Source organism: Notolepis coatsorum, assembly GCF_963971535.1.
Source record: "Notolepis coatsorum genome assembly, chromosome: 18".
NCBI classification, from domain to species: domain Eukaryota; kingdom Metazoa; phylum Chordata; class Actinopteri; order Aulopiformes; family Paralepididae; genus Notolepis; species Notolepis coatsorum.
This window is the reverse complement of record NC_140182.1, coordinates 3166756-3188487: the sequence shown is the minus strand read 5'-3', so window position 1 is coordinate 3188487 and position 21732 is coordinate 3166756. Positions and strand designations below refer to the sequence as shown.

The following is a 21732-nucleotide window of genomic DNA, read 5'->3' as shown; positions in this document are numbered from 1 at the left end:
TGACCACCTGAGAGCACCACAGACTGTAGAACACTCTCCCTGACCACCTGAGAGCACCACAGACTGGGGAACACTCTCCCTGACCACCTGAGAGCACCACAGAGTGTAGAACACTCTCCCTGACCACCTGAGAGCACCACAGACTGGGGAACACTCTCCCTGACCACCTGAGAGCAACACAGACTGTGGAACACTCTCCCTGACCACCTGAGAGCACCACAGACTGTGGAACACTCTCCCTGACCACCTGAGAGCACCACAGACTGTAGAACGCTCTCCCTGACCACCTGAGAGCACCACAGACTGTAGAACACTCTCCCTGACCACCTGAGAGCACCACAGACTGTGGAACACTCTCCCTGACCACCTGAGAGCACCACAGACTATGGAACACTCTCCCTGACCACCTGAGAGCACCACAGACTGTAGAACACTCTCCCTGACCACCTGAGAGCACCACAGACTGTGGAACACTCTCCCCGACCACCTAGGAGCACCACAGAGTGTAGAACACTCTCCCTGACCACCTGAGAGCACCACAGACTGTAGAACACTCTCCCTGACCACCTGAGAGCACCACAGACTGTAGAACACTCTCCCTGACCACCTGAGAGCACCACAGACTGGGGAACACTCTCCCTGACCACCTGAGAGCACCACAGACTGTAGAACACTCTCCCTGACCACCTGAGAGCACCACAGACTGGGGAACGCTCTCCCTGACCACCTGAGAGCACCACAGACTGGGGAACGCTCTCCCTGACCACCTGAGAGCACCACAGACTGGGGAACGCTCTCCCTGACCACCTGAGAGCACCACAGACTGGGGAACACTCTCCCTGACCACCTGAGAGCACCACAGACTGTAGAACACTCTCCCTGACCACCTGAGAGCACCACAGACTGGGGAACGCTCTCCCTGACCACCTGAGAGCACCACAGACTGGGGAACACTCTCCCTGACCACCTGAGAGCACCACAGACTGGGGAACACTCTCCCTGACCACCTGAGAGCACCACAGACTGGGGAACACTCTCCCCGACCACCTGAGAGCACCACAGACTGGGGAACGCTCTCCCTGACCACCTGAGAGCACCACAGACTGGGGAACGCTCTCCCTGACCACCTGAGAGCACCACAGACTGTGGAACACTCTCCCTGACCACCTGAGAGCACCACAGACTGGGGAACACTCTCCCTGACCACCTGAGAGCACCACAGACTGTGGAACACTCTCCCTGACCACCTGAGAGCACCACAGACTGGGGAACACTCTCCCTGACCACCTGAGAGCACCACAGACTGTGGAACACTCTCCCTGACCACCTGAGAGCACCACAGACTGGGGAACGCTCTCCCTGACCACCTGAGAGCACCACAGACTGGGGAACACTCTCCCTGACCACCTGAGAGCACCACAGACTGGGGAACGCTCTCCCTGACCACCTGAGAGCACCACAGACTGGGGAACGCTCTCCCTGACCACCTGAGAGCACCACAGACTGGGGAACACTCTCCCTGACCACCTGAGAGCACCACAGACTGGGGAACGCTCTCCCTGACCACCTGAGAGCACCACAGACTGGGGAACACTCTCCCTGACCACCTGAGAGCACCACAGACTGGGGAACACTCTCCCCGACCACCTGAGAGCACCACAGACTGGGGAACGCTCTCCCTGACCACCTGAGAGCACCACAGACTGGGGAACGCTCTCCCTGACCACCTGAGAGCACCACAGACTGTAGAACACTCTCCCTGACCACCTGAGAGCACCACAGACTGTAGAACACTCTCCCTGACCACCTGAGAGCACCACAGACTGGGGAACGCTCTCCCTGACCACCTGAGAGCACCACAGACTGTGGAACACTCTCCCTGACCACCTGAGAGCACCACAGACTGGGGAACACTCTCCCTGACCACCTGAGAGCACCACAGACTGGGGAACACTCTCCCTGACCACCTGAGAGCACCACAGACTGGGGAACACTCTCCCTGACCACCTGAGAGCACCACAGACTGTAGAACACTCTCCCTGACCACCTGAGAGCATCACAGACTGTAGAACACTCTCCCTGACCACCTGAGAGCACCACAGACTGGGGAACACTCTCCCTGACCACCTGAGAGCACCACAGACTGTAGAACACTCTCCCCGACCACCTGAGAGCACCACAGACTGGGGAACGCTCTCCCTGACCACCTGAGAGCACCACAGACTGTGGAACACTCTCCCTGACCACCTGAGAGCACCACAGACTGTGGAACACTCTCCCTGACCACCTGAGAGCACCACAGACTGGGGAACGCTCTCCCTGACCACCTGAGAGCACCACAGACTGGGGAACACTCTCCCTGACCACCTGAGAGCACCACAGACTGGGGAACGCTCTCCCTGACCACCTGAGAGCACCACAGACTGGGGAGGCTTTTAAAAAGGGCCTAAAAGCTCATCTTTTTAATAGAGCCTTTTGTTGATTTGTATCTAGTTTTAGCTCCACAAATTTTTTGTTCTTTTACCAGTTTTAGCCCTTCTTAATTTATGTAGCCTATTTATTTATTTTTTATATAAAAAATAAAATGTCTACTCTTTTACTAGTTCTAGTGTTCTTTTTACTCCTTACTAGTTTTAATCTTAATCTTAATTTTACCTTCTCTTTTTTTACTCTCTTGCTAGCTTTTATGTTCTTTTTAGTGCTGCTCACAATTTTCTGTAATTAATGTAGATTAATCTAGATTAAAAATCGCATTCTTCTACTAAAGCTTGTAACAGATATTTACTTGAGTAAAATCATGGAATTAATGTAAAATCAACACAAAGACTATTTTAATAGCTTTCTTTGAATATAGTTTCTCTCCTGTGAAATACAAATGTTCAACAAAACCATCAACTCAGCTAGACCGCTTTCTTATATTATATTGGACATTTTTCACTCCATAGATTAATCTAGATAAAACAAATTTAACGCTTTAAATAATTTAAATTAATCTCCAGAGTTAAAAGCATACATGTTGACAGCCCTATAGTTCTTTTACAACGTAGCGCTTTGAGATTTGCTCCGCAACTATAAAGCGCACTACAAATCAAATATATTATTATATTATTATTACTACAGTGATACAGAACTATACGGCGTGGAGAGAGCCATGTTTTGATGCAATAGTTTCAGTGCCGGACAGATTTGTAACCTCTGCTCGACTACTAATCATGTGTTGAAGAGTGCATCCGGGAAAGGATGACTCACGTGTCGAGAAAGCAAGCCGGGCCTTGCCTGAGAAGACCATAAAGTATTTCCCCTAATGACAGAGCAGACAGGTGCTCTGAAGAGGCGCGCCTGACTTTGATGTGTGACGACAAGGTACATCATCACGCATGAGGCGGACCCTGACAAGGCGTCACCTATAGGGAGGTGTAGTGGTTACGTCCATAGATATCTATATAGAACACTAGATAGCTTAAGGCGGAGTCACTGAACCGCCGCCATCTTGCTCGAGTCAGCCTTGAGTGAGGGGGTGAGTGAGCTGCACAGACAAAAATACTCATAACTCGCTGAAATATTGACGGATTTACAAACGGGTTGGTTTATTACAAGCATTATTAACGTGGTTATGATTCAAGCGATTTGTAAAAAAAAAAAAAAAAAAAAAAAAAATGCCTTTAAGTAAAAAAGTTGACATGAATGTTATCAGTAGCTGAGCTGCCTCGAGCAAGATGGCGGCCCTACGACGACGTCGCTCTACATTGGCCGGCAGCGCGGGTAAGCTATCTAGTGTTCTATATAGATATCTATACATCATCGTTGTACACCACGGTCCACCTCACTTCAAATTGCAATGTATTCTCAATGGACACATTTCTCTAAATCGTCTCTCGGGGTGTACTGCTCCGGGGGGGGGGGGGGGGGGGGGGGGGTGTACTGCTCCAGCTGGGGGGGTGGGGGGGTGACTCACCTCGATGGCGTGGGTGTACTGCTCCAGCTTGTCGTCGATGCGGGGGAGCAAGACGGGAGGCTGAGTCTTCTTGAAGCTGTTGCTGTGTTCAAAACAACAAAGACTTAAGTCAAGTCAAATGAAATACGGCTGAGTGTGAAAGCCCCCTAAGTCACAGTGAGTGATACAGTAGCTGCTGTACCTGAACTAGGCACATCATCCCTATTTGGTTGACTCTGTCTTCCACCTTTAGCCCTCTCTCATGTTGTCTCAAAGTGTGATTCTGCTGCCTGGGCTGGAGCCGGGGTGGAACAAGTAGGCCCAGAAATTATACTCAAGTGAAAGTATGGGTATACCGTCTCAAAATCGTACTCAAATAAAAGTCAGAGTATCTGGCTAAAAACACACACTCGAGTAAAAGTCTAAAAGTTTCTACTTTTTAAATGTACTTAAGTACTAAAAGGTCAAAGTAAAAACCTTTTTTTTATTGCAAGGGATCAAACTCATTCAATCGTGGGCCAAGTTTTCATTTGATATGAAATTATTCTTAGCGGGTGTTTAATCAAAGATCCCCGCCTTCTAGTGTTGCACGAGGACCAATCAGCATGGGTATGATGAGCGGGTACATTTTTCCATTGATGGGGATTTGATTGGCTGTTTTTAAATAAAATAATAACGTTAACGATAGTTCGGCCAGAGAAACAAATATACTAATTAAAATAGTTGGACCTGCGAGATCTGTACTTTGTAGGTCTGCATTTTAAATGTAAGGTGTAAAAAGTATGTTTTTTTTTCTCTGAAATGTAATTGAGTAAAAGTACAAAGTATACAAACCTAATAATACTTGAGTCAAGTACAAATCCCCCAAAACAGTACTTAAGTATTGTAACAAAGTACAATTACTCGAGTACTTTACACCCCTGGACTGGACTAACTGCTGTTAACACGGTGCCTTCAGTCTCAAACAAGCCGAGGTGAAAACAAAGCTCACGTCCAGCTGACTAAACACCCAGTGGCCTCACACACGTTTCCCTAAACACAAAAAAAAAACTCCTATCTGGAAAGAATGACTCGGATTTCAGTCGGTTTGTACGAGAGAGAGAGTTCTCCTGAAAGTCACGTGCCGTGCGAGTCGTTAGAACAAATCCTCCGAGATTATAACCGGTGTCTTTAGGCACGGCGCCGGGATTATTTTAATGTGACACGTGACGTGTGACTTTATTATTCCACTTAAAGATTCAGTACAATGGAAATCGTGTTCTTTCTCGTTACATTTTTGTAACGGAACGAACTGTATGTCAAATTAGAAACTGTTGTGAAAATGCGGACTACAACTCTTTGATCTCTGTCCACGCCCCCTGGATATCAACAGAATTAAACCATTTCAGATATCCAATCGGCTTCCCTGAAAACATTGCATAATCTACTCGGGTTCGCCTGATTGGCCCATTCGTTACACTCCCCTCCCCTGGCAACCGATCTCACTGGTCCCATGAATTCCTTTAGTTTCAAGCTTCATATTATTAACTACCTCTAATTTCAATGACCAGAAGGCCACGCCCCCCTCGACACACTCAGAGAGGATGCATTAATAACCCTTTCACTACCAAAGGGTTAACCCTTTCACCGCGACAATACAGAAGGTTAACCCTTTCACTGCCACACGACAAAGGGGTTGTGAAAGGTTAACCTTCTGTAGTAGTGTGGTTGTGAAAGGGTTATTAAACACACCAGTGGTGTGAATCAGCTGAAAATTACAACTTTTTCACAGTTAACGGTAAAAGATTATGAAAAATGAACGGCATAGTAGTGATGTCTGTATCGTGAGAGGAAGGACTTGGAACCCACATGTCAAAAAAGACTGGTACGGTCCTTTAACATTCCACAATTAGCTTTTTTCTTCCAACTTGAATTAACATCATTATCATATTATATTATTATACCATAGATGTGCGTGTGTGCCGGCTGAATAACGTCGCGGTTTCTGTACGAGGAGGGAGGGCAGTAGAAAAAGGAAAAGTCACCATCAGCAAAAAACACTTTTGTATTTCGACAACGCGTTGAATCGCTACCACCACGTCTTTATTTACACACATCACCTCTGCCCCCCACCCCCGCCCGACATCAAAGGGCCCGTTGTCCTCCGACGACCTTTAAAAAGACGTCATACTTTTCACAGCTGTCCCGCCTGGAATCCGAGAAGAGCTGCCGCCTGCTTCCTATTTTCACAGCTTCCGTACGAAACGAAACCGCCGAGAGCTCCTTAGCGCTGATGACTCACTCCGTCTGGAGCCTCGCCGGGTCCCGGGTCCCGGCCACCAGCTCTATACTTCACCAGAGGCGGCCGCAGGGAGGAGAGAACGAACGCAGCGGCCTCTTCTGCTGCATCTGGTCGGAGTTAACCACCGGAGCCATAAATCACCACCACGCCTGACGAAGGCGATGCACTGAGAGAGGTCGAGAGGTCACCGCTCGGCCCTCTCGTCCATGTTTACTTTCAGACAGCAGTCCTTTGAGACCGGCATAACTGCCTTCTTAGAGGGGGGGGGGGGGGGGGGGGGGGGGGGGGGCTGTGCGTTCTCAGGGGGGGGGGGGGCACCCCCGGGTCGCAGGGCCTTGTTTACATTTGACATTTAGTCATTCAGCTGAACGCTTTTTATCCAAAGCGACTTACAAGTTCTGTGCGACAAGTCAGCAGGAAGGAAGGGCACGACTCTATCAGCTGAGGAACAATGTTCATCAAAGTGTTGAGTGCTACAGTGCAGGGGTGTAAAGTACTTGAGTAATTGTACTTTGTTACAATACTTAAGTACTGTTTTGGGGGATTTGTACTTTACTTGAGTATTATTAGGTTTGTATACTTTGTACTTTTACTCCATTACATTTCAGAGAAAAAAAACATACTTTTTACTCCTTACATTTAAAATGCAGACCTACAAAGTACAAATCTCACAGGTCCAACCATTTTAATTAGTATATTTTAATTGTTTATCTGGCCGAACTAACGTTAACGTTATTAATCCTGCGACCGCAGGTAAACAGCCAATCAAATCCCCATCCATGGAAAATGAACCCGCCCATACCCATGCTGATTGGTCCTCGTGCAACACTAGAAAGCGGGGATCTTTGATTAAACACCTGCTATCAGAAGAATAGACAGTCAGATCCGCATTATGCTGTGGTTAATATTGTGATATTATTCAGGGTACTGTAGTAGAAAATGTATAGTTTCTATACCATAAGATCATAATTACATAATTACTATTGATCTACAAATCAGTGATATCAGCTTCCCTTCGAGCTCTGTAACATATTAACATTAACAGACCTCTGTGGGAAAGGTTGTGTTTATCTTCATCAAACAATATTCAAGGTAGAATGTGTACAAAAGCAGGACATGATGACATAACCCAGAACATTAAAGCCAGGTCATCAGGACCAGGGGGGCCTCGTCAAAAGCCCAACGACCTTTGTCGATGATGTAAGATCATATGATTTGAGGGAGGACACTCCAGAATACTGTTTACTCCAGTATTCTATCTTTAATATTGTGATATTATTCAGGGTACTCCAGTATTCTGTCTTTAATATTGTGATATTATTCAGGGTACTCCAGTATTCTGTGGTTAATATTGTGATATTATTCAGGATAATCCAGTATGCTGTGGTTAATATTGTGATATTATTCAGGATAATCCAGTATTCTGTGGTTAATATTGTGATATTATTCAGGATACACCATTCTGTTTTTAATATTGTGATATTATTCATGCTGTGATGTGAATGCCGTCCATGTTAGTTTACCTTCAATGGAGAAGTGCATTAAATAATTGTAATGCAAAAAAAGTGTCCTCTGTTCTTTCATTTCAGCAATGTCTATCGCATTGTGGGCAGAGTGTCTGCTTGGTTTCATTCCAACCTTGCCTGAACACCAGCTGATGATTTCACTAATTGGCTCACCTCTTCAACTAACTCACCTGGTGCAATGTATAGTTAAAATGAAAACTTGGCCCACGATGGAATGAGTTTGAGACCCCTGGTCTATCCCTTTAAAAAGAAAATTTACTTTTACTTTTTAGTACTTAAGTACATTTAAAAGTAGGACTTTTTTACTTTTACTCAAATGTGTTTTTAGCCAGATACTTTGACTTTTACTTGAGTCATATTTGAGACGGTACCCATACTTTCACTTAAGTATAATTTCTGGGTACTTTTTACACCCCTGAGTGTAGGTTAGTATATTAGGACAAGTGCATGACCGTAAGGTTAGGGTTATTATTATTATTATTATTATTATTATTATTATTATTATTATTATTATTATTATTATTATTATTATTATTATTGTTAATTATTTTATTATTATTTTTTTTTTTTTTTTTTTTTTTTTTTTTCTTTTTTTCATTTCAGATATTGGTTGAAGAAGTGTGTCTTTAGTCGACGGCAAAAAGAGTAAAAACTGTATATTGTATAGTAGTGTACATAGGACCCAGTGCCTTAAATCCGTAGCTAACATTGTATTGCACTATCTCAGGACTTTAGCATGTCTATTTTATCATGCCTATTTTATGTCTATTTTATTACCTGTATATTATGTCTATTTTATTATTTAGTATTATTGCACAATAAAAGCGGGCAAGGCCACCCGCATTTCACTGTAGGTATGTATGGTATGTATGTGACAAATAAACCTCTTGAATCTTGAAAGATTGGTCTGGTTTCGGCTGCATGTCCTAACTGTGGTGGGACGTTTGTTCCACCATTGTGGAGCGAGGACTGAGAATAGGTGGCTTCTCTTTGATGACCCTCCCGGAGCTCGGATAGGAGGAGTGGGTCTGAGGCGGCCGTTTTCAATGTGGTTGTTTGAGTGTGGAGTGTGTGCACCCGAGTCTCATGGGTTTTGTTTTGGCCAAAAATGGGACCGGGATGTTTACCTTTTCCTCAGCGACCGATTCAAGGATTCCGTTCTCACCGTGATCTGAAAAAGATGATGATGATGATGCACACGGTTATTGTTTCTGAGAGTGGAGGAAGCCTTCTGCGTCTCAGCTCAGTCAACTGAAGCCAGGCTAATGGCTGATCAGTATGGTATTTATTACAGTTCATCTTGGCAGCGGATTGGAGGCATATCATCCAATTCAAACAGTGCAGTGTCTATACTCGGGACTGTCCGCTCCTATCCTATGTAAAGCGTCTTTGAGCACCTGGAAAAGCGCTATATAAAATAGATGTATTATTATTATTATTATTATTATCACCTCGACGACTTCAAGCCACCCTGCTCTATCGACGGAAATGACAGACCTAATCACAGTGAAACCAGAATATTGGGAGACTTCCATTTCAGATGCATTGACATCACCCTGAGTCAACACACCACACGCTAAGCATTACATTTATCCCTCAAAGTAAAAAGAAATCTTCTTTTCTTTTTAACAAAAATGCTTGTGATTTGGTGAGTTCATAGAGGACTCATAGTTTAGGACAGAGTCCAAATTTCCTTTGCCCTTGGTTTCCAAGCGGGGGGGTCAAACATGAAAGTAGCCGTGGCCGCGCAGTACGCTCACAGGCTCTGGTTCCACCCGCACAAAAGGATCCCTTATGTCGAGGCTCAAACCTCCGACCGGAATCACACAGAGCCCAGTCTGTCGACTCGCTCGCCGAGCACATCCTCTCTGCTGTCAAACCCTCTTCGTTGGCTCTCTGAGATGACACACACGGGCGGAGGGAGGCTCACGATGTCAGCGCCAAGGACAAAGCCCTCCGAGAGACCCAAGACAAGTCAGTCGGTTCAAAACGAGTCAAAGTTTATAGAGGAATTAACGTTTGACATCAGCCATGAAATGAGTTTAGCTCCTGGCTTCTTCTTCTATACCACAATATACCACAGATAAGCTGTTAGCTTGTTTGGCGAACAGCTAACGCAGCTACTGGCGTTACATTCGAAAATGGCATTAGGGCATCTATACGTTTGCTATCATCAATGAATCCCGCTTGTTCCAAGTCTCTTGAGAGAGCACAATGGGTCTCATTCACCAACGGACTTAGGACAAAAGATCGGACAAATGTTGGTGCACGGCCAGGAGCGCGCAACAAGATGGTATAAATATAGAATATTAATACAGTCTATTCCACTATAGGTATATAGTGTGCTGTGTGATGATAATACATTTTGAATCCAATCAAATTTGATCCGTCGCAAAGCGCTTCCGCTACCTGTTGAATACGGGGCCATTCTGAACCTCTATTTCCACACCTGCCCTCGCATTATAATGAGCTGGACAGGCGTGTCTGTATGCAAATGAAGTAAAACGGGAACGCCCGTTCAAGTTTGTCAATGAGTGACGCATCTCATTCTGGGCATCGCAGCCGTGATCTTTTTGGCGAGTTAAGACAGCCTCTCCACGCGTTGGTGAATCCGGGGGTAATTGTCGTCGACTTTCATTTATGACCTTCCAAGAAATCTTATGACAATGTTGGCGAACGAGACCCAACGCCTGTATAACGTGATCGTTCATATAAAACAAGATTCCACAAGAGCCATAAATCCTCACCCTAACCCCGACAAAGTCATCCAGCCACCTTTTCATAGACGGAAAGTCAAGACATGCAGTGCCGTGCACAAGTCAAGCGGTGACAAATTCATACACAAATATTTGCGAAGCACAACTGCATCACAAACATAATTTCACACAGCCCATGGTGACAGAACTTGAGGACATGATTTAAGCCATCTATGGAGGAGGTTTTTGTTTGACTATGAATTGACAGATGGCATTCTTTGTCATCGAACCGTTAGAACACGTCCATGGCCTGGGTATACATTGAACGCATGCTGAAACAACTGGCATCACAGGGTGGCATATTATAGGCAGAGTGAATAGCATCATACTGCATACATCTTTTGTTTTCAACATCAAACAAACACGGCACAACAATTCCGCTCCTCGGCGTGTTCCGTGACAACACTACATGCACTACATGTGGTGGAGGAGGTGGATACACACGCATGTACGAATACACGCCACGCACACGCAAGCAAACTTACAAGCTGAAACTGAGCACAGTGGCTGTAAAGATATAATGCACAATTATTTGTTATCAGTTTTGTCTTTGTTGTTGTTGTTGTTGCAACAGTGAAGATATTACGGTAGACATTCTTGGCGATTAAGTCAGAGTAATTGTCAACGTCAGCTAGGGTTGCACGATTAATAGAAATAAAATCGCGATCCCGATTCATAGACCAAAGCAATCTAATTTCTAAATTATGACGATACTTTTCTTTTTCTTTTTTTTACTTTTTACTTAACTTTTTTAAATGATGACGATTCTTTTTTTTTGTATCCTCTTTTTCTCCGCCTGATTTTCTATGCTTTTCTCCCCATCCCAATTGAGTCGTTATGCCAATTCCCCCCCTCCCCTCCCTGGTTGTTGTGCGCATGTTCCCCCTACTGGTCGGTACAAGGGGTACAAGAATCGTGCGGCAGCCCTAACGTCAGCAGTATTTTACAGAGTCAAATCTAAAACCAGTCAGCAGCTCTTGAGCCAGGACAGAAAGCCCTCTCACCTTGTGGGTGGAACCCTTTGGACTGAAGGGACTGAACTCCTCTCCGTCCCCAGCGGACGCCCCGAGGGTCTTCATCCTCTCCGCTGCCTCCGACCTCCGCCTCTCCATGTCCCCCTTCATCCGCCTCTTCTCCTCCTGCAGTCAGTTGATTGATTGATTGATTGATTGATTGATTGATTGATTGATTGATTGATTGATAATGAGGTTAAGAGGGATCCTTCTTTCACTTTCTCATCGGCCGTTGAAGTTATGAAGTGTATTATATTCTGACTTCTATATATTACTCTCTACATCACGTCGTATGTATTCATTCTTATCGTCATAACTAGCCTAGTGGTGATCTCTCCACACACAAGCACACATGAACACACACACACACACACACACACACACACACACACACACACACACACACACACACACACACACACACACACAAGCACACATGAACACACACACACACACACACACACAAGCACACATGAACACACACACACACACACACACACACACACACACACACACACACACACACACACACACACACACACACACCACACATCCTCACTTACACTCTCAGACACACACACACACACACACACACACACACACACACACACACACCACACATCCTCACTTACACTCTCACACACACACACACACACACACACACACACACACACACACACACACACACACACACACACACACACACACACACACACACACACACGCACACACACACACACACACGCACACACACACACACACACGCCACACACACACACACACACACACACACACACACACACGCACACACACACACACACACGCACACACACACACATCCTCACTTACACTCTCACACACAAGTACACTACAAAAATGTCACTTTAAAAACAGAACTGTATATTTGTATATTATTGTATATATTACTCATTACCTTTATGCTTAGCATTGTATTGTATTTAGAGTTAAAATTGTAAATTGTATATTGTATAGTATAGTGTACATAGGAACCAGTTTCTCAGGAACTTAGCATGTCTTTTTGTATCATCATGCATATCTTGTGTCTTACCTATTATATATTTTTTGTATGTCTATTTTTATTATAGTATATTTTGCACAATCGATGCGGGCATGACCGCCCGCATTTCACTGTATGCCCTGGTATGTATGTGACAAATAATAAACCTCTTGATTCGTGATTCTTGATTCCGATTCAAATTTTATTCGTGTGACTTTTTATCATCACTATTCTATTTTATTATTCTATTTTATTATTTGTATTTTTGCACAATCGAGGCCACCTGCATCTCACTGCACGTCTCGTGTCTGTAGTGTGTGTGTGTGTAGTGTAGTGTGTGTGTAGTGTGTGTCTGTAGTGTGTGTGTGTGCAGTGTAGTGTGTGTGTAGTGTGTGTGTGTAATGTGTGTCTGTAGTGTGTGTGTGTAGTGTGTGTGTGTAGTGTGTGTCTGTAGTGTGTGTGTGTGTAGTGTAGTGTGTGTGTACAGTAGTGTGTGTGTAGTGTGTGTCTGTAGTGTGTGTGTGTGTGTAATGTGTGTCTGTAGTGTGTGTGTGTAGTGTGTGTGTGTGTAGTGTGTGTGTGTAGTGTGTGTATGTACAGTAGTGTGTGTGTGTAGTGTGTGTGTGTAGTGTGTGTGTACAGTAGTGTGTGTGTGTAGTGTGTGTGTGTAGTGTGTGTGTACAGTAGTGTGTGTGTAGTGTGTGTGTGTGTGTGGTGTGTGTTTGTAGTGTGTGTGTGTAGTGTGTGTGTGTACAGTAGTGTGTGTGTGTGTAGTGTGGTGTGTGTTTGTAGTGTGTGTGTGTAGTGTGTGTGTAGTGTGTGTGTGTAGTGTGTGTGTACAGTAGTGTGTGTGTGTAGTGTGTGTGTGTAGTGTGTGTATGTACAGTAGTGTGTGTGTGTGTGTGTGTGTGTGTAGTGTGTGTATGTACAGTAGTGTGTGTGTGTGTGTGTGTGTGTGTGTAGTGTGTGTGTACAGTAGTGTGTGTGTAGTGTGTGTGTGTGTGTGGTGTGTGTTTGTAGTGTGTGTGTGTAGTGTGTGTGTGTACAGTAGTGTGTGTGTGTAGTGTGGTGTGTGTTTGTAGTGTGTGTGTGTAGTGTGTGTGTAGTGTGTGTGTGTAGTGTGTGTGTACAGTAGTGTGTGTGTGTAGTGTGTGTGTGTAGTGTGTGTATGTACAGTAGTGTGTGTGTGTGTGTGTGTGTGTAGTGTGTGTATGTACAGTAGTGTGTGTGTGTGTGTGTGTGTGTAGTGTGTGTGTACAGTAGTGTGTGTGTAGTGTGTGTGTGTGTGTGGTGTGTGTTTGTAGTGTGTGTGTGTAGTGTGTGTGTGTACAGTAGTGTGTGTGTGTAGTGTGGTGTGTGTTTGTAGTGTGTGTGTGTAGTGTGTGTGTAGTGTGTGTGTGTAGTGTGTGTGTACAGTAGTGTGTGTGTGTAGTGTGTGTGTGTAGTGTGTGTATGTACAGTAGTGTGTGTGTGTGTGTGTGTGTGTAGTGTGTGTATGTACAGTAGTGTGTGTGTGTGTGTGTGTAGTGTGTGTATGTACAGTAGTGTGTGTGTGTAGTGTGTGTCTGTAGTGTGTGTGTGTGTGTAGTGTGTGTGAGTAGTGTGTGTGTAGTGTGTGTGTGTAGTGTGTGTCTGTAGTGTGTGTGTACAGTAGTGTGTGTAGTGTGTGTGTGTGTGTGGTGTGTGTTTGTAGTGTGTGTGTGTAGTGTGTGTGTGTACAGTAGTGTGTGTGTGTAGTGTGGTGTGTGTTTGTAGTGTGTGTGTGTAGTGTGTGTGTAGTGTGTGTGTGTAGTGTGTGTGTACAGTAGTGTGTGTGTGTAGTGTGTGTGTGTAGTGTGTGTATGTACAGTAGTGTGTGTGTGTGTGTGTGTGTGTGTAGTGTGTGTATGTACAGTAGTGTGTGTGTGTGTGTGTGTGTAGTGTGTGTATGTACAGTAGTGTGTGTGTGTAGTGTGTGTCTGTAGTGTGTGTGTGTGTGTGTAGTGTGTGTGAGTAGTGTGTGTGTAGTGTGTGTGTGTAGTGTGTGTCTGTAGTGTGTGTGTGTAGTGTGTGTGTGTAGTGTGTGTCTGTAGTGTGTGTGTGTGTGTGTGTGTAGTGTGTGTATGTACAGTAGTGTGTGTGCGTGTAGTGTGTGTGTAGTGTGTGTGTGTAGTGTGTGTCTGTAGTGTGTGTGTGTGTGTGTGTGTAGTGTGTGTATGTACAGTAGTGTGTGTGTGTAGTGTGTGTGTGTGTAGTGTGTGTGTGTGTGTGTGTCTGTAGTGTGTGTGTGTAGTGTGTGTGTGTGTGTGTGTGTGTGTAGTGTGTGTGTGTAGTGTGTGTCTGTAGTGTGTGTCTGTAGTGTGTGTGTGTGTGTGTAGTGTGTGTGTGTACAGTAGTGTGTGTCTGTAGTGTGTGTGTGTGTGTAGTGTGTGTGTGTAGTGTGTGTCTGTAGTGTGTGTGTGTGTGTAGTGTGTGTGTGTACAGTAGTGTGTGACAAATAAAACCCTCTTGAACCCTCTCCCACCTCTTCTCTGGCCACGCGTCGCTGCTCCCCCTCCTCCCTCCGGCGCTCCTCGTCCTCCCGGACCCGGCGCCTCTCCTCCCTCCTCTGGTTGAGATCCTCCAGCTCTCGCTCCGCCTCCGCCTGCCGCTGTCTGAGCTGCTCCGCCTCTCGCTCCGCCTCCGCCTGCCGCTGTCTGAGCTGCTCCGCCTCCCGGGCCACCTGCTCCGCCCCCACCGGCTCCTGAACCGCTGGCCGGCCGCTACCGGGACGGGGAGGAGGAAGAGGAAGAGGAAGAGGACTTTACATTTTTGCTGTTTCCCCTAGGGATGCTCGATATTGGTTTACCGATACCGATATTCCGATATTGTCCAACTCTTAATTTCCGATACCGATATCAACCGATACCGATATATGCAGGGTTCCCCCCCCCCCCAAAAAAACTGAATAATTTCAGGTAACTAATAATTTCACTGGATGCATTCAAAAGGCTTTCTAAATGTAAGCATTATCTGTGCAAAATATGATCATTAACTAACTTTCTCACTTTATATGTATGTGTTGTGTCTGTCCACTATGTTTGTTGACTTGTTATCTCCCCCCCCCCCCCCCCTTATGTAAAGCGACCTTGGGTCCTCTGAAAGGCGCTATATAAAACGAAGTATTATTATTATTATTATTATTATTATTATTATTATTATTATTAAAAAAGTAAAAATTAACATTACATATCTCTTGTTGTTGAATTAAACCAACATGCATACTTTTGACAATAAATAAAATAAGAATTGGTTCTTACTTGCTTGCCTGGGTAAATAAAGGTTAAATAAATGTAAAAAAAAAAAATATTGTTATTGTTTTTTTTTCTTTTTTTTTACCGATATCGATATTTTCCGATATCACATTTTACTGCCGATATCGGCCGATAATATCGGACATCCCTAGTTTCCCCCTCGTCTCCGGACCTGGGGGGGCGACAGGGCCTTCGCTGCAGATGCCCCCACCCTCTGGAACGCCCTGCCCGACCATATCCGTCATGCAGACGACACCCTCTCATCATTTAAAAAAAGCCCTCAAAACCCACCTGTTTAACCCTTGAACGCCTTCCTCTCTCACCTTTTATATAATTTTTTTATTTTCATTTTTTTTCTACTAAAAGTGTATTGTTTATTTTGCTCTGTAAAGTGTCTTTGAGCATTCGGAAAAGCGCTATGCAAAATTGATGTATTATTATTATTATTATTATTATTATTATTATTATTATTATTATTATTATTATTATTATTATTATTATTATTATATTATTATTATTATTATTATTATTATTATTATTATTATTATTATTATTATTATTATTATTATTATTATTATTATTATTATTATTATTATTATTATTATTATTATTATTATTATTATTATTATTATTATTATTATTATTATTATTATTATTATTATTATTATTATTCGTTCACTATGGCCCTAGCAGTGTTGTAGTCGAGTCACTAAATCTCGAGTCGAGTCTCGAGTCCCCAGTGTTTGAGTCCGAGTCCGAGTCATCCAGGTTGAGTCCACTCCACAGTCAAAGAGCTGACGGCCGATATCGGCATCAAAATGTGATATCGGAAAATATCGGTATCGATAAAAAAAAAAAAAAAAAAAAAAAAAATTGTGTTTACATTTCTACAACCTTTATTTACCCAGGTAAGCAAGTAAGAACAAATTATTATTTTATTTATTGTCAAAGTATGCATAATGTTGTGTTAATTACACGACAAGAGATATGTAATGTTAATTACCTGAAATTATTCCGTTTTTTGGGGGAAACCCTGCATATATCGGTATCGGTTGATATCGGTATCGGAAATTAAGAGTTGGACAATATCGGTATATCGGTATCGGTAAAAAAGCCAATATCGGTATCCCTACTTATTTATCAATGAACAAGTCCGAGTCCTCGTCTGCATCTTCCGAGTCCGAATGCAGTCGAAGCTCGAGTCCAAGTCCAAGTCGAGTCACGCGTCATGAAGATCAGTCCGAGTCGAGTCACGCGTCATGAAGATCAGTCCGAGTCGAGTCACGCGTCATGAAGATCAGTCCGAGTCGAGTCACGCGTCATGAAGATCAGTCCGAGTCGAGTCACGCGTCATGAAGATCAGTCCGAGTCGAGTGCCACAACACTGGGCCGTCGGTACTTAGTACTTATTTTAAATACACTGAATGAGTGATTTCTTGAAACGGTAAGCACATCTCTGGCACAACCATATTTACAGATGTGCTTTGATCTTTAATAAGCACTTGATTTAAAGAGTGGAGGCAAATGTATCATTTGTTAATAGTTGGCAAAAATCCCTATGATGGCCGCTAGTCACCTAATTTATTTAGTCATGGAAGCGATAGAAAAAATGTACATTAGGGCGACAGTGACCCAGGAGGTAGAGCGGTCGTCTGGTAATTGGAAGGTTCCCGGTTCGATTCCCACTCCTCCCGGGCAGCACGTCGAAGTGTCCTTGAGCAAGACACTTAACCCCTAATTGCTCCACCGATGAGCAGGTCGGCACCTTGCACGGTCGCCTCCGCCGTCGGTGTGTGAATGTGTGAGTGTACGGGTAAAATGTGAGGAACAAAATTGTAAAGCGCTTTGGATAAAAAATCTTTACTTGGAAAAGATTTGGTTTGTCTGTATAATGGACCATCCAAAGGAGCGTCACCGTGGATGTAACCAGACCCACCTGGTAGCCCTTTTAGCTTCGGTGCATGATGACCCGGCCACCCGGCCCGCTGCGTCTCCTCCGTTGGTGTCGCGGTGCTTTGCCTCCTGATGAAGAAGGACCTTGGACGTCGTGCACGAAACCTTCAGCTCTTTTCTCTTCTCCACCTGGGTGGAATGAAAAGTGCACAGAAAAGCGTTGATTATGTGAGTAAGACTTCAAACAAAGAACAAAGAACAAAATAGCATAACGCTCTCGGATCATCACACGTGGTGGTAATACCAAGAAATGTTCATGGGAGCGTTATCTAGTGAGCAAACTTATTTTTATATTGTTCCACCTGTTTTTCTGTCCAGCGCCTCGTGTGTATCGTTCTGTGTAGATTTTCTAGTTTAAGTCACCTGCTGCGATCACGGGACTATGAATCAACATACTACAATTGCCAGTATATACTATTATATTATGGTACTATATTATATTGTATATATCATGTACTATATATCTCATATCACATTATATATGTGCCGTATTGTACTATATACTATTATATATACTATTATATACTGCAGGTATACTATATATACTGTAATGTGTACTGTAATGTGCACTATATGTGTACTGTAATGTGTACTATATGTATGTACTATGTATGTATGTAAAAAAAATAGTAAAAAAAAAGAAACGTAAGTCTTCAGGGGTAGGGCCCAACAAGCCTAGTGCTTCTCCCTTCAGCCCCTTTCAGACAATTGGACAATGCTGCAATAGCAGCTAAAACTTTGGCGATTTATGGAATGACCGTTGTTATGCGTCCAAAGCCCGAAATAAAAAATAACTGAACTGAACTGAACTACAATTGCCAGTCTTTAGTTCAGATCAGATTTCGTTTTTGAGCTCCGAGCCTTGACATTTAATAGCCTTTATCCTATTTTCATATTAGCGCTCATTTCCCTATATGCTTTCTCTTTTGTTGTTGTTGTTCTTCTTCTTAGCTCTATTATATTTAAATCTTTCAAACATTTTCCTATTTACCCCAGTTGCATATTTGTGTACATACTTACCAACTTTTTTACCTGTTTTATTCTCCACCCACCGATCCTCCGTAGCAACACTACTATCACCGACATCTAAGAAGGGGGATCCCCCCTTGAACAACCCTTCTAATAATAATAATAATAATACATTTTATTTATAAAGTGCTTTTCAGGAACCCAAACTAAGGTTTCTCTCCTCCACATCACCTGTGGTGCTTTTTTCCTATTGCTCGGTTTTTAGTGAGTTTTCCCTTACCTCCACGTGGGGTATGTCTGGTTTATTTTACATTTATCTTGGATTTCATGGTGGGTTTTTTGTTCTTGATTTATTGTGATGTTTGTTCTTGACTCGTTTAAAGAAGACGTGTCCGGCCCCATGGGGACATTAGCTTTACAAATACATTTGATTTGATTTGTGTTGTGTTCTCTAACATTACAGCTGAAGCTGTATTCCCAAGAGTCTCCACTATGGGGCGTAGTTGATACAATGATACAGGGGGAGCAGTAGAAGAAGAGGCCACGATGCTGTATGATGTTACGTGCAGAAGAAGAGTAGACACGCAGAATGAGAATAAGAACAGAATGTACCCTGCTGTAACCTAACCTGCTATGCTTGACTAAAAGGCTAAAGAGTAATCCTGTATCCGGAGTCTTATTACTACACCTCTACCTACATACAAAATACTACGGACGTACAACATAACAATTTGATTTGATCACGAGATCTAAACTCTTACCCCCGTCTCTGGTATTTGATCCTCCTCCTTCTTTTTGGACAATCTTCTCTCTTCCTCCCTCTTTCTTTGCTCTTCCTCCTCTCTCGCCGCCTCCCTCCTCGCCTGCTCCTCACCCGCCGTCCTCCTCTCGCTCGCCCTCCTCGCCTGCTCCGCACCCTCCTCCGTCCTCCTCTCGCTCGCCCTCCTCGCCTGCTGCTCCGCGCCGTCGTCCCGCTCCCTCGGCCGTCTCTCTGGCAGACGAGCGGAGGAGGAGGAGGAGGAGGACGTGAGTTTATTATTCTTTTTTTCCGAGACGGCTCCTCCGTTCACCGCGTTCGTCGCACTTCTTCTTCCGCCGGACGTCTTCTCCTCCTCCTCCTCCTCGTCCTCCTCCTCCTCCTCCTCCGCTCCTTGACTCAGCTCCTGCATGCGCTGCTGCTGCCGGCGCCTCTCCTGCCGCTGGGACCAGTCGCTGAAGCCCTCGTCCTCCTCCACGGCGGGGGAGCGGCCGGGCTTCGGGTCGGACCTGAGGGGGAGAGCGGAAGAGTTCCAAATTAGATTTTTTTTTTTTTATCCACTTTTTCTCCCATTTTATATTTTTCTCCCATCCCAATTTTTCATATCGTCCAATTCAACCCTCCCCTGTCTTCGAACGTTGTTTCTTGCCTCCCACAATACTCGAGGTAACAGCCGGCGCATCTTTTCACCTGCGCTGCTCGATCTTTCAGCGTCGGGGGTCTGGGCTTTGGAGGGGCCCCGCCCCGTCGCTTCTTGATTCTACTGCGCAGGCGCACCAACCGACCTGTAGGAGTCGCTGTCCACAACGCCCGATCCCCACCCTTCAGTTTCCCTCCCCGTAATACAGCCAATGTGTATTACTGTGGACGACCAGCTAAACTGAAAGCAATGTGGAGAGCGGGGCTCGAACAGGAGGCATCCAGTTCGAGCCCTGTCTCCAGCATTCGTTGCGAGCGCCGTGCCCACTGCGCCACGTAGCCGCCCAAAATTAGACATTTATTTATTTATTTATCTCGTGGGGCAGCTGGGTAGCGCAGTGGACTAAGCACTCGCCTACTGTACCACCGCAGAGACTCTGGGATGGAATCCAGCTGTCAGCGGTGCCTCCGGCTTGGTCAGTCGTCCCCTACTAACATAATTGGCAGTGTCAGCGGGTGGGAAGCCGGCGGGGTGTGTATCCTGGTCGTTGTAAACAGCGACTCCTACTGGTCGGTCAGGGCGCCTGCACAGCGAGGAAGGGAACTGGGGGAGGTAGTGTGATCCTCCCACGCATTACGCTCCCCCAGTGAGAGTCCTCGCTGTCAGGTGAAAATAAGCGGCTGGCTGACTCCACATGTATCGGAGGAGGCGTGTGATAGTCTTCTCCCTCCCCAGGCCGACAGTAGGGGGCAAAAAGCGCACAACGACCAGGAAGGGAATTGGCATAACGACTAAATTGGGATGGGAGAAAATACGGAAAAAAGGGGGAGAAAAAGTAGGTACAAAAAAAAGAGATATGCTATCTCGTTTTCGAGGGGGTCCTTAAAACCCTTTCACTGCCACACGACAGAAGGTTAACCCTTTACTATCACACTACCGAGGGTTAACCGTCGGTATAGTGTGATAGTAAAGGGTTAACCTTCTGTAGTGTGGCAGTGAAAGGGTTAACCTGCTGTTGTGTGGCAGTGAAAGGGTTAACCGTCTGTGTATTGACGCAGTGAAAGGGTTAACTGTTTGGTAGTATGGCAGTGAGAGGGTTAACATAAAATACAAAACATGAACAAAACAAAACACAGGACAACAAAATACACTTATACACTGACAGACGCTCTCCCAAGCTCACCCCCACAGTCCTCACTGATTCCTCCCAAGAGGATCGTCAATATATATATATATATATATATATATATATATATATATATATATATATATATATATATATATATATATATGTTCCCATATACGTGTACATCAAAAATTACAGTTTGATCTGTAAACATGTAAACCATAACACAGTACATCAGATGCAATTAGGAACAAGTGCAAGTAGTCTGCAGATGAGTAAACAAAGACGTCTTATTAAATAACCGGTAAGAAGTGAGAGATCTGAGTGAACTATAGGCAGTTTGTTCCAATCAGCTGGAGCTTTATATTTAAAGGCAAGTCGACCAATAACTTTGGTGATTCGAGGTATGATAAAGAAAGGATGTTGATGAGTTACTGAACATGTGTGATCTGGTTTACATCAGCAGATATTCAACATGTATGGTAGG

General features: G+C 44.6%; 1 protein-coding gene across 1 annotated transcript in view; it reads right to left on the bottom strand.

The window, feature by feature from the left end:
* The window catches only part of lsp1a (lymphocyte specific protein 1 a), a gene marked incomplete at its 5' end in the record, with an annotated part of 74296 nt that overhangs the window by 25835 nt on the left and 26729 nt on the right, over positions 1-21732 (bottom strand). Inside the window, 6 exons of the mRNA XM_084334481.1 lie at positions 3956-4037; positions 8869-8912; positions 11502-11636; positions 15032-15269; positions 17737-17882; positions 19484-19988. Of these exons, the coding sequence (XP_084190607.1) occupies positions 3956-4037; positions 8869-8912; positions 11502-11636; positions 15032-15269; positions 17737-17882; positions 19484-19988 (1150 nt within the window). The remainder of the gene's footprint in view (positions 1-3955; positions 4038-8868; positions 8913-11501; positions 11637-15031; positions 15270-17736; positions 17883-19483; positions 19989-21732) is intronic.